Raw genomic sequence first — 14,293 nt, forward strand, 5'->3', positions numbered from 1 at the left:
TCTCACTGCTAGAAATCGTTCAGAAGCTGGAGTTGAAACTAACATTGAAACTGAAGCTGAATCTCGAAGCCGAGCCTAAAGAAGAAGGTTGACTGCTGTCTCCCTTTGCCGAAATCCAAAAGCCAAAAGCCATTGAGACTGATCCAAGAGAGGACCTGGTTAGGCACCCTCTTCCCGTGCTTCAAGGGACCATCAAGCACCGCTAACCTTTGCCAAAGCTCCCTGGAAGTCAAACCCTCGACAGGCTGCCGACCGGAGACGGGGACCGCCGAGGAGAACGAAGATAAGCACCAGACGTTCCGTCCACCGTCGTTGACCAGGGTTCGCAGGTTTGCATAACCGCTGGAGGCCCGTCGAAGCCGTGCTGCCCAGAAGAGGGGACCACTTGGTGCCGTGCCCCTGACGACCGGAGCCGCAATGCCAATTTGCCTAAGACTTTTGATTCACGGATGCGCTTGTCCGAACCGCCAGCCGCCTTATCAGGCCAGAATTGTGTATAGGTAACGGGGCCAGTATACTGCCAATTGTTCTAACCAACTGCTTTCATCCTATGTCTATTGTTGGTTACCTTTATTAATTGATTTGTGTGACATTAGACCAGAGTACAGTTGATGCACTTTAATGAAATCCGATAATAATTGTGGGACCAATTAGAACTGTATATATTTGCCATTGTAGATTTACTGAGCACAAAGTGAGTTATTGTGATTGTGTATATAACCTTGAACCTAAATTATATAAAGACTGTGTTTTAACTAATACAGTGTGTGGACATTCCTTTGTGGGTGCTTGGGGACTACACTGTACTTAAGAACCAGCCTGCATCACCTCCTGAGAAGTTAGGCCCTGATTGCTCGTACATTTCTACCAACAATAGAGAATCTTGGCTGGGGTCCTCTACGCCTCTCCTCTACCATATAGAGAGCAGAAGTACAGACCCCCTCCAGTCCTTACACTAACTTCGCAACGACACGCAAAAACGTCTAAAACTCATTGGAAATCATTGTCTGGACTCTGCCAATGTCAACCGGATCTATAGCATCATTCAGGCGTGGTTGGCCACCCACCACATGTCTGAATGATAATAAGACAGAGCTCCTCATCGTTGGCTCCCCATATCGCCTAAAACTAATTGTCCCGGCCTTCACCTCCTTTACCATTAATGGAAATATCACCCCTATATCTAGTTCTGTTAAAACCCTGGGAGTCCACCTTGCTCACTGACTGCCTATCAGGGCACGCATTGAGCTCAAAATTCTCTCAATCACTCACTGATGCATCCACAACACTGCACCCATTTACTTCGTCCAACGTATATTTAAAATATTTTAAAATCGCTGGCTGCGATCGTCCACGTCCCCCTCCCTTGTGACACCCAGATTCACCACACAAAGAGCAGGAGGAGCTAGTTTCACCATTATAGCTCCCACCCTCTGAAACGCCCTTCCTACTTGTATCCAAGAAGAGCCTTCCTACCTGATCTTCCGCAAAAAACGTTCAACTGCTTTATTCAATAAACATGCCTAACTAGTCTCTTGAATATTCGGCACCTGGATTCTTCTGTAACCGAGTGTCTTTATTCTAACTGTTATCCTACCAAGAATACTGTACTGATTGTATTGCAATTTACTGTAACCTAGCGCTGTGATACTTCCGGGTCTGGGCACTACCAACAAAGGAAATAAATAAACCATAATTACTTTATCAAAGATGCCCAGAAAAAAATATGATGCCACAGTAAGAAGTAGCTAGACTGGATGCACCTAAATGCCAGTCTATCCATGAAATAACACTTGTTATGCTTCATGTATCACAGATGCCCAGTGAGATATGATAACTTGACAACCCTCCAAGTCCCCGGCTGGAGATGTGTCGGGCGGGTGGGGGCCATTTCTACATGATGTTTGGTAGCCCCCTTTGTCTTTCAGCTGGAATAGAGAGTCAGAGGTGCCTGTGGGGTTTTGAAATTATGAGAAAGCCAAAAGAACTTAGCGAATTCGTGAATAGCTGCGGGTATTCAGGGCACGGGCAGCCAGCAGGGCGCTGAAACACCAAAGGTCTGCAGAAAAATATGATGAACCGCTCTCCCACAGCAGGTCTCTAATGTCGGGGAATCCTGGATAAGAGGGGAAGGAGGTGATAAGAGTGCTGTATTACACTGCAAGAGGGGGGTGGCGGCCTGAGCGTCCCACCAAAAGTGGCCTGTAACGTTCACACTGCACGGGGGTCCCAGCAAAAGCCGCCTGTGACGTGCACACTGCACGGGGGTCCCAGCAAAAGCCGCCTGTAACGTGCACACTGCACGATGCTCCCACCAAAAGCGGCCTGTAACGTGCACACTGCACGAGGCTCCCAGCAAAAGCCGCCTGTAACGTGCACACTGCACGGGGGTCCCAGCAAAAGCCGCCTGTAACGTGCACACTGCACGAGGCTCCCAGCAAAAGCCGCCTGTAACGTGCACACTGCACGATGCTCCCGGCAAAAGCCGCCTGTAACGTTCAGACTGCACGAGGCTCCCGGCAAAAGCCGCCTGTAACGTGCACACTGCACGAGGCTCCCAGCAAAAGCCGCCTGTAACGTGCACACTGCACGGGGGTCCCACCAAAAGCGGCCTGTGACGTGCACACTGCACGAGGCTCCCAGCAAAAGCCGCCTGTATCGTGCACACTGCACGAGGGTCCCAGCAAAAGCCGCCTGTAACGTGCACACTGCACGATGCTCCCGGCAAAAGCCGCCTGTAACGTGCACACTGCACGGGGCTCCCAGCAAAAGCCGCCTGTAACGTGCACACTGCACGAGGCTCCCACCAAAAGCGGCCTGTAACGTTCACACTGCACAGGGGTCCCAGCAAAAGCCGCCTGTAACGTGCACACTGCACGAAGCTCCCAGCAAAAGCCGCCTGTAACGTACACACTGCACGATGCTCCTGGCAAAAGCCGCCTGTAACGTGCACACTGCACGAGGCTCCCACCAAAAGCGGCCTGTAACGTTCACACTGCACGGGGGTCCCGGCAAAAGCCGCCTGTGACGTGCACACTGCACGAGGCTCCCAGCAAAAGCCGCCTGTATCGTGCACACTGCACGAGGGTCCCAGCAAAAGCCGCCTGCAACATGCACACTGCACGGGGCTCCCAGCAAAAGCCGCCTGTAACGTGCACACTGCACGAGGGTCCCAGCAAAAACCGCCTGCAACGTGCACACTGCACGAGGGTCCCACCAAAAGCGGCCTGTAACGTTCACACTGCACGGGGGTCCCATCAAAAGCCGCCTGTAACGTGCACACTGCACGGGGCTCCCACCAAAAGCCGCCTGTAACGTGCACACTGCACGGGGCTCCCACCAAAAGCGGTCTGTAAAGTTCACACTGCACGGGGGTCCCGGCAAAAGCCGCCTGTGACGTGCACACTGCACGAGACTCCCAGCAAAAGCCGCCTGTAACGTGCACACTGCACGGGTGTCCCGGCAAAAGCCGCCTGTGACGTTCACACTGCACGAGGCTCCCAGCAAAAGCGGCCTGTAACGTTCACACTGCACGGGGGTCCCGGCAAAAGCCGCCTGTGACGTGCACACTGCATGAGGCTCCCAGCAAAAGCCGCCTGTAGCGTGCACACAGCAAAAGCCGCCTGCAACGTGCACACTGCACGGGGCTCCCAGCAAAAGCCGCCTGTAACGTGCACACTGCACGAGGGTCCCAGCAAAAACCGCCTGTAACGTGCACACTGCACGAGGGTCCCACCAAAAGCGGCCTGTAACGTTCACACTGCATGGGGGTCCCAGCAAAAGCCGCCTGTAACGTGCACACTGCACGAGGCTCCCGGCAAAAGCCGCCTGTAACGTGCACACTGCACGATGCTCCCGGCAAAAGCCGCCTGTAACGTGCACACTGCACGAGGCTCTCAGCAAAAGCCGCCTGTATCGTGCACACTGCACGAGGGTCCCAGCAAAAGCCGCCTGCAACGTGCACACTGCACGAGGGTCCCAGCAAAAGCCGCCTGTAAAGTGCACACTGCACGCGGGTCCCAGCAAAAACCGCCTGCAACGTGCACACTGCACGATGCTCCCGGCAAAAGCCGCCTGTAACGTGCACACTGCACGATGCTCCTGGCAAAAGCCACCTGTAACGTGCACACTGCACGAGGCTCCCACCAAAAGCGGCCTGTAACGTTCACACTGCACGGGAGTCCCGGCAAAAGCCGCCTGTGACGTGCACACTGCACGAGGCTCCCAGCAAAAGCCGCCTGTATCGTGCACACTGCACGAGGGTCCCAGCAAAAGCCGCCTGCAACGTGCACACTGCACGGGGCTCCCAGCAAAAGCCTCCTGTAACGTGCACACTGCACGAGGGTCCCAGCAAAAACCGCCTGCAACTTGCACACTGCACGAGGGTCCCACCAAAAGCGGCCTGTAACGTTCACACTGCACGGGGGTCCCACCAAAAGCCACCTGTAACGTGCACACTGCACGGGGCTCCCACCAAAAGCCGCCTGTAACGTGCACACTGCACGGGGCTCCCACCAAAAGCGGCCTGTAACGTTCACACTGCACGGGGGTCCCGGCAAAAGCCGCCTGTGACGTGCACACTGCACGAGACTCCCAGCAAAAGCCGCCTGTAACGTGCACACTGCACGGGGGTCCCGGCAAAAGCCGCCTGTGACGTTCACACTGCATGAGGCTCCCAGCAAAAGCGGCCTGTAACGTTCACACTGCACGGGGGTCCCGGCAAAAGCCGCCTGTGACGTGCACACTGCATGAGGCTCCCAGCAAAAGCCGCCTGTAACGTGCACACAGCAAAAGCCGCCTGCAACGTGCACACTGCACGGGGCTCCCAGCAAAAGCCGCCTGTAACGTGTACACTGCACGAGGGTCCCAGCAAAAACCGCCTGTAACGTGCACACTGCACGAGGGTCCCACCAAAAGCGGCCTGTAACGTTCACACTGCACGGGGGTCCCAGCAAAAGCCGCCTGTAACGTGCACACTGCACGAGGCTCCCAGCAAAAGCCGCCTGTATCGTGCACACTGCACGAGGGTCCCAGCAAAAGCCGCCTGCAACGTGCACACTGCACGGGGCTCCCAGCAAAAGCCGCCTGTAACGTGCACACTGCACGGGGGTCCCAGCAAAAGCCGCCTGTAACGTGCACACTGCACGAGGGTCCCAGCAAAAGCCGCCTCTAACGTGCACACTGCACGAGGGTCCCAGCAAAAGCCGCCTGCAACGTGCACACTGCACGAGGGTCGCCTGTAACGTGCATACTGCACGAGGGTCCAAGCAAAATCTGCTGTAACGTGCATACTGCACGAGGGTCCCAGCAAAAGCCGCCTGTAACTTGCACACTGGATGAGGGCCCCAGCAAAATCCGCCTGTAACGTGCACACTGCACGAGGGTCCCAGCAAAAGCCGCCTGTAACGTGCACACTGGATGAGGGCCCCAGCAACATCCGCCTGTAACGTGCACACTGCATGAGGACACTGCATACATTTAATTTCCTGAATTAAATGAGTATTTTTCTGTGCAAGAAGACTGCCAACATGAGGCATCGGCTCGGGGCCCCCTGTGGCCCATATGAACTGAAAGTGTTGAAAGACCCTGAGCCCATCCCTAGAGTCACTCCCAGCCGTGGGCTTTCCGACCTTTGACCCCAGAACGACGCTTCATTCACATGGGTATAGTTCTGTCTCCATTGACCCACCTTGCCCCCACATGATTGCCAAGAGACATCCAATCCTCTATGCCAACCCACCCTGCAGGCAGCAGCATGGAGGTCGGGATCCATAACTGTGGCCCCTCAAAAGCACAGCAGTAGGGGAATCAGCACCTAACCGTGGTGTCAGTCCGAAGGACAGAAAACTTTCCAACTAGGATTGTGGGGAAAGTGAAGGCACTATTCCTCCAAGTGGGAAAGGGGATGGGACTAAAGGAATTTTGGAATGGATGCTGCCGTGGAGGCTGGAGCCTCATAGGTGAATGTGGGCACAAGAAAGACCGAGGCGGAGGCAATAATTCACTTCCCACATCTAATGGCTGATGTTCAATAAACAGGGTAAGAGATTGGCTGCTGACTGGGAGCGGTGTGTCAGTCCCTCCTCCAGCATAGATCTGCCCTGTTTCCTGCATACTGGTTGCCTCCACTGGAGCCATACTCCTTTCAGTTTTTCTTGTTTTTCTCTTCTGGAGATGGTGTCAGGACTAGTTATGAATGCCACTCTACTGCAGCATGGGAGGATGCCAGTCCACTGCAGCATGGGAGGATGCCAGTCCACTGCAGCATGGGAGGATGCCAGTCCACTGCAGCATGGGAGGATGCCAGTCCACTGCAGCATGGGAGGATGCCACTCTACTGCAGCATGGGAGGGTGCCAGTCTCCTGCAGCATGGGAGGGTGCCAGTCCACTGCAGCATGGGAGGATGCCACACTACTGCAGCATGGGAGGGTGCCAGTCTCCTGCAGCATGGGAGGGTGCCAGTCCACTGCAGCATGGGAGGATGCCACACTACTGCAGCATGGGAGGATGCCAGTCTCCTGCAGCATGGGAGGGTGCCAGTCCACTGCAGCATGGGAGGATGCCACTCTACTGCAGCATGGGAGGGTGCCAGTCTCCTGCAGCATGGGAGGGTGCCAGTCCACTGCAGCATGGGAGGATGCCAGTCCACTGCAGCATGGGAGGATGCCACTCTACTGCAGCATGGGAGGATGCCAGTCCACTGCAGCATGGGAGGGTGCCAGTCTCCTGCAGCATGGGAGGATGCCAGTCCACTGCAGCATGGGAGGATGCCAGTCCACTGCAGCATGGGAGGATGCCAGTCCACTGCAGCATGGGAGGGTGCCAGTCTCCTGCAGCATGGGAGGGTGCCAGTCTCCTGCAGCATGGGAGGGTGCCAGTCTCCTGCAGCATGGGAGGGTGCCAGTCCACTGCAGCATGGGAGGGTGCCAGTCCACTGCAGCATGGGAGGGTGCCAGTCCACTGCAGCATGGGAGGGTGCCAGTCCACTGCAGCATGGGAGGGTGCCAGTCTCCTGCAGCATGGGAGGGTGCCAGTCCACTGCAGCATGGGAGGGTGCCAGTCTCCTGCAGCATGGAAGGGTGCCAGTCCACTGCAGCATGGGAGGATGCCAGTCCACTGCAGCATGGGAGGGTGCCAGTCTCCTGCAGAATTGGAGGATGTCAGTATATTGCAACTCGCGATTTTGTTGGGACCCGTTATGAATGAATGGTGTGAGGTGACAAAATATGCAAATTAAGGGGCCCAGGCACACCTTTTGGCGCCCAAGGCCCCGCAAATGCTAGGTCCAGACCAGTAAATGCATCTGTGAGGGAGGCCTGCCAGTCCACAATTTTGGGTGAAGGAGATACACGCATACCTGGGCCTCTCTGTCAGGGACGTTTTATACCAAAATGCGAGGGACAGCGGATGTAACATCACACAACCCTTGATTATGATGACATCACAGGAAGTGATGTCATTTGACCACACCCGGAAGCGACATCACAGGAAACCCTGCACCCCTTGATAAAACAGTACACTCAGGGCTCAAGTCGAGGGTACACGTGGTTGGACGGAGTCCACCCACCTTTTTCAGAGGGTGAACTCAGTCCCCCCCAGCTAAAATAAGAAGCATTGAATGTCATCTTGGAATTTTATCGAACCTGCAGTCGTCAGGTTTGCAGCAGTGGCGTCTCCAGGAATCAAATTAAGGGGGGGCACAGAGGGGCCCACAGACAAAAGTAGTGGGGCCACCTATAAAAGGCCAATGTAAATGGTTTTGTCAAATTGAGGCGGGCAAAGAAGTCCAAAATGACCCGGTATGGGTATCGTATACCGTTGTGGTGCGCCATGCAGGAGGGTCAATGGCATATGAACTGTGAAGAGATGGTTGGCATTTGTGGGACATCTGTGCTGTCACAGTACTGGTCCCACGAGGACCTCCGGGGTATCTGGTGCACACCGCTCATCCAAAGAGGTGCAGAACTGCAACGCGATGTAATGAGATGGCTGGCACCTGTGCAAGTGGGGCAAATGAAGTGACATGAAATGGAGCCACTTAGTTGGATCTTTGTGGCAAATGCATTAACCTACTGAGCTACCGCAGCAGCAGATGTTATTGTCAATTTGCTTTTAGTGAACATATTGGGCCAGACTGATCCAAAGAATGAGTTCCTCCTAAAAAAAAATACAAAAAAAACACTTAAAAAAGATTAGAAGCAACATTGTAGAACTCACCCAAGGACTTATAGGCATGTGTTCAACCTTTTTACTGGTAAAACCCATACATAAAAGATAGTTTGTTGTACCGCCATAATGCAGCATCATTTGTGTGATTACTCGGTTTTGCTACAGTACCAATAAAGTGGCGGGGGCCCTTTCATATTTAAATAGGACCTTCTATGAAAGGGGTAATCCAGCCAACCATATTTAGCTCACTGCCACTCTGCCAAACACAGGAGCTCCAAAATAGGTTCCAGCAGAGGCAGAGAAGGGGTTTGAAAAGAGCCAGGAAGCTGAAAAATGAATTGTGCCGGGTGTTTTCGGAGTCTCTTTATACCGCAGAGATTAGTGTGTGAGGGGCACAGAAGGACGACTTGCAGTCGCTTTGCCTCCATTCCATAAAAGTGGAACAGAGAGAGACGTAAAACTTGCAGATTACGAAGGAAGAAGTACATTAGGGCATTAACATGTTTTCAACCTGACAGGCACTGGTCTTGAATCGGTTCACCCCAATATTTAATGAAACATTTCTGCCCCATGGCTGCTGTGCTGACATTTTGTCCTTCTAAGCGCTATTTATGCGTGTCAAATTGGTGACTGTTACTGTTTTGCAATCAGAGTGTGGAGCCTTATGGCTAAGACGTCACAAGCACTTCTGCAGAGAAGCTTACCTGCCTACAGTGCACACTACCACACCCCACTGCACCTCCCATCAGAATGCAGGCCCAAAACCATTAAGTCACTAGTGACCCATCATTAGCGGTTTCGTGCGCTACATTCTGATTGGAGGGGCTTCAGGGGGCAACTGAACTGCTCTTCATTGGTGAGCATTGATTGCGGTCCTGTGTGTTTGCCGTGGGTGGACCTAGCACAGCAGACAGTGCACAGAGAGCTGCCCAGCTGACGTCGGGAGAGGACAGAGGGGGCTCAGGATTTCAGAGGAGCCCCCACCCCGGCCCCCTCCTAGCAACGCCACTGGTTTGCAGGCAGGACTCTTCACCTCTGCACTATATAAACTGATGAAAAATAAACAACTAAAGGGGAGATGGCTCATTTCGATACTGCATGTTTCAGGGAAAAGATTTGTATTGGTTCTTGGAGTTTAAAACATGCTTACCTTTTAAAGTTTCAAAAACACTATTGTAAGAAAATATCCTCTCTTGGTTTTGTGTGTGTGTGTGTGTTGATTTTATGAAAGGCATATTGCCATTTGTCCTGTGCCATTTGGATGGTTATGCAAAGCCAATTTAATTAAATGTGCATATTTCACCTTGATATGCTAATTTCCGGTGACGTCACACCGCATTGTGTTTGTTGATGAGTCCCCCCACTTTAATTTTTAGGACTTCACTCCTGAGTACACTACGAAAAATATGGTTACGATAACACTATAATGTGCTATACATTTCCTGCAACAATGTATCACCAAATGTATAATTAATATCAGTGCGTATACGCCCATATTACCAAATAACTATGAATGCCAGCGGACGTCCAAGGCCAAATGATGATGTGCTATTATATAGCACTTACACTTAAGCGCTTTATATAGAACAAATGTACATACAATGTCACCCAACCTGTGTTGGTACTCATTTATCGACCTCAGAAGGATGAAAGGCTGAGTTGAGGTGTTTAAGAACAGACAAAATCAGTGACTCACCGCTTGAAGTGTGCCTGAAATAAACGTTTAATGAGTGGAGCAATTATTGTATAGAATTCCAGAAAGACAAATGATTTGTTATTCCTGTTTTTTCTTAGAGTCACTGCTCAAAGTGTTACACTTGTGCAACCCCCTGTTTTTTTCAGAGGCCTCAACTAGAAAGCCAGCCACTCCAGAAACAAAAAGCCATATGGCGCTGGCCACAGCCCATGAGCTTACCTTTCAAAAATAAATAAAATACTATAAAAACACTTTTTTTTAGGGGTAGGGGTAGCAAGCAAGACCACAGGGCTAGCAAGGGAGACTTCGGGGGTCGCAGCTGAGACCCCTGGTGGCCCCCAAATGGCATCCGTGCTCTTGGTCCCCTTCTTGCTGTGCGACCTAAGCCTTAATCTCCTGTTTCCACTAGTCCCCCTCTTCCTCTACCCTCCCCCTCTTTTTCCCAACAGCGCTTTGAAGCGGCCCGAGACAGAGTGACGCACTACACAGCCAATCTGGCACACCATAAATCACTCATTCCTACGCTGTGTTCTGCGTGGTCACTGTCGCGCGTGTGCGTGCAGTGCGCCGCCGTCCTGCAGAGGGCAGCCGCAGCAAGGTTTTGGAAGTTTCTGATTTTACAGCTGAAAGTACAGGAATCCTGGGAGGGGGGGGTGGCAGGCAGCCCCCTCCCCAGCCCCGGATCTCTGCTCCTGGTTTGTTGTGACTCTTGGAATCGGCTCTTGACACACAGAGAGTGAGGAACCAGAGGGAGCCGGAGGTGGGGGTGTACGCCCGGAACCAGCCCAAAAGCATCGGAACAAAACGGGGTCACCATGGAGAACCAGAGAGGTACCGCAGGGGCTTGATTGAGACTCTGCTCGCCGGGTCAGGAAGCAGCGGGGGTGGCTGGGAGGGGGCGAGCATCCCTGACAGAGGCGGGGGCGAGTGATGTGGGCATTGGGAAGAGCCTGACGAATGAGGGGTGCCAGGGGTGACAGACTCCGGACTGTACAGGTCCGTGATTAGTTGAGGGTCCTTTTTTTCAGCTTCTACCATCCCTCAATCAGCGCCACATACCCCGTGCCTATCCGACGGCCTGCGTGCCGCTTATCCCGGTGAAACACCTCTAAACATGCCCGCAGTCCAGGCCAGCCCTGTGCAACCCGACTGAAAGGAAGTCTTGTCCCCTCCCCGCTTAATAAGCCCACCCTCCCAGAAAGTCGCAAAATGGGACCCTACAGATGCAGCCACGGTTTCTTTTACTTTCTCCCTTCTAAAATATACTTTCCCCAATGTAAGTCACTATACACACCGCCCCCCCTCCTTTCTGCAGAAGCATCTCCCCCTGAGGGGGTCCCGAGCGGTGGCACATATCACATGCGGAACAGAGAAAGAATGAAGGGGGAGGGGGGAGTGTGGGCCACTTCACGCGTTACCACGAGACTTCATGACACCCAGAGAAGAACGTCAATAATTATGCTATAAAGAAGGCATCCATTATAACCCTTTTTCAGGTTCCGCTGTAATGGCAGTGTTCATTTATAAAGCGCATATACACAAGGCAAGTGTTTCAAAGCGCTGTGCCGGTTTTCAGTGGTGTAAGATGTTTGTGTGTTTCGGTTCTAAGTTAATAAGGGGGGGGGGCTTGTCTCCGTCTTACAGTGTAGGAAATGCCGCTGTGGGGAGATTATATGCATACCTTAATGCTCGCCGTGGCCCGTAACCCATCTCTCATGGTGTACGAGCAGTCTGTGCTGGTGAGAGGGTTATATGCTCAGAAGACCGGTCTCTAATGCCATCAAACATGCCCATGCTCGTTGGCTATAACTGAATAGGCGCAGATGGACTTGTGTGTTCCTATAGGCGGCCCTGCCTCACGTGGTATGTTACGAATTATTCGCACATAGGCACAGTGAGTATAGGTCTCTGATGATATAAAGTGGTGTTGTGTGCTAGATAGTGTGTGTGCCCCCACCGGCGACCCCCTCGGTCGTCCGTGAGCATGTGTGTGCCCCCACCCCCTGGTCGCCTGTGAGGATAGTTGTGCCCCCCCTGTCGCCCGTAAGCATGTGTGTGCCCCCACCCACTGGTCGCCTGTGAGGATAGACGTGCCCCCCCCTGTCGCCCGTGAGCATGTGTGTGCCCCACCCCCTGGTACCCTGTGAGGATAGACGTGCCCCCCCCTGTCGCCCGTGAGCATGTGTGTGCCCCACCCCCTGGTCGCCTGTGAGGATAGATGTGCCCCCCCTGTCGCCTGTGAGCATGTGTGTGCCCCACCCCCTGGTACCCTGTGAGGATAGATGTGCCCCCTTTGTCGCCCGTGAGCATGTGTGTGCCCCCACCCCCTGGTCGCCTGTGAGGATAGATGTGCCCCCCCCTGTCGCCCGTAAGCATGTGTGTGCCCCCACCCACTGGTCGCCTGTGAGGATAGACGTGCCCCGCCCTGTCGCCCGTGAGCATGTGTGTGCCCCACCCCCTGGTACCCTGTGAGGATAGATGTGCCCCCTTTGTCGCCCGTGAGCATGTGTGTGCCCCCACCCCCTGGTCGCCTGAGAGGATATGTGCCCCCCAGTCGCCCGTGAGCATGTGTGTGCCCCCACCGCCTGGTCGCCTGTGAGGATAGATGTGCCCCCCTGTCGCCTGTGAGCATGTGTGTGCCGCCCCGCCTACCCCCTGGCTGCCTGAGATGCAGTGCCTTTTGTCTGACTTTCGCATCTGTGTGGTCTGCCTCCCTGCTACATGGGGGAGGCACCATGCTTTTTCCCATTGCTGGACCTCTGTAATCTGTAACTGTAACCGCATGTGAGGAAGTAGCCGCCTTCGTAGCATGAGGGACGGCTTTCCCATTTCATATTTTGAGCTAAGCACTTGTCACTCTATCTAATGTAACTAGAAAGTATTCTTGTAATGGAACTAAGAACGTATTCCTGTAATGTAACTAAGAAAGTATTCCCGTAATGTAACTAAGAAAGTACCCTTGTAATGTGACTAAGAAAGTACCCTTGTAATGTGACTAAGAAAGTACCCTTGTAATGTGACTAAGAAAGTAACCTTGTAATGTGACTAAGAAAGTATTCTCGTAATGTAACTAAGAAAGTATTCCTGTAATGTAACTAAGAAAGTACCCTTGTAATGTGACTAAGAAAGTATTCTTGTAATGTGACTAAGAAAGTATTCTCGTAATGTAACTAAGAAAGTATTCCTGTAATGTAACTAAGAAAGTATTCTTGTAATGTGACTAAGAAAGTACCCTTGTAATGTAACTAAGAAAGTATTCCCATAATGTAACTAAGAAAGTATTCCCGTAATGTAACTAAGAAAGTACCCTTGTAATGTGACTAAGAAAGTACCCTTGTAATGTGACTAAGAAAGTACCCTTGTAATGTGACTAAGAAAGTAACCTTGTAATGTGACTAAGAAAGTATTCTCGTAATGTAACTAAGAAAGTATTCCTGTAATGTAACTAAGAAAGTACCCTTGTAATGTGACTAAGAAAGTATTCTTGTAATGTGACTAAGAAAGTATTCTCGTAATGTAACTAAGAAAGTATTCCTGTAATGTAACTAAGAAAGTATTCTTGTAATGTGACTAAGAAAGTACCCTTGTAATGTAACTAAGAAAGTATTCCCATAATGTAACTAAGAAAGTATTCTCGTAATGTGACTAAGAAAAAATCCTTGTAATGTGAGTAAGAAAGTATTCTTGTAACAGGGCCACGATGCCCGAGGGCTGCTGTGCGTTTTAGAAATGTAAAAAAATAAAAAATAAAATCGAGGCTGGCAGGTGCTCAGTGGCTGGATAGTAAGGCACTGAGGCCATGCCTGGTTTCTCCTCAGATCCAACACTATTCCTTCCTCCATCTTCCTCGTCACAGTTCTTTCTCTATGAGGTAAGTCCTCACCCAGGAAACAGGCATGTCACTTCCTCAGCTAGACTAGGTATAAAAGTCCCCCTGACTCGCCGAGACTTCCTGTGTGATCACCAAGCTGTTAAAAATCAAAAAGTGTCTTGGGAGGGAAGGAAGTCAAGGACTGTGACGAGGAAGAGCTGGACTCTGATTAATGAAGATTACCAGTAAATCATTGTGCCCTTACGGTATCCTTGGGATCTGGGGGATTTTTGGAACCATTAATCGTGATATGTGGATCCATCTTTGGGTGTGTAGAGTGGGCAGCTGTCCACTGCCACTACATGAAGAACCGAGGCTACCACCTGGCCAACACCAGCCAAGAGGCGTTGCTAGGGGGGGCCTTAGGGGGCTATAGCCCCGCGCCTTTTGGTTGTAGCCCCGGATAGAAGCTCAGGTGATACAACCAGAAAGGCTAGCTACCCCCGAGTCCCGACAGGTCCAAAATGAGCGTAGCCCCAGATCTTTTCTAGACCTAGAAACACCCCTGCTCCTGCTCCAGTCCAGCTGCAATGGCAGGGTAAATAAGCCTTGGGAA

The 14,293-nt window shown here is 52.1% G+C and overlaps 1 protein-coding gene across 1 annotated transcript in view; it reads left to right on the forward strand.

Moving 5' to 3' along the window:
• Positions 1-10,521: 10,521 nt before the first annotated feature.
• The window catches only part of LOC138491297 (actin filament-associated protein 1-like 2), a 341,208-nt gene continuing 337,436 nt past the window's right edge, over positions 10,522-14,293 (forward strand). Inside the window, exon 1 of the mRNA XM_069617735.1 lies at positions 10,522-10,697. Within this exon, the coding sequence (XP_069473836.1) occupies positions 10,682-10,697 (16 nt within the window). The 5' untranslated portion in view covers positions 10,522-10,681. The remainder of the gene's footprint in view (positions 10,698-14,293) is intronic.

Source organism: Ambystoma mexicanum, chromosome 10 (genome assembly GCF_040938575.1).
Source record: "Ambystoma mexicanum isolate Mex_15411 chromosome 10, UKY_AmexF1_1, whole genome shotgun sequence".
Taxonomy (NCBI): Eukaryota; Metazoa; Chordata; class Amphibia; order Caudata; family Ambystomatidae; genus Ambystoma; species Ambystoma mexicanum.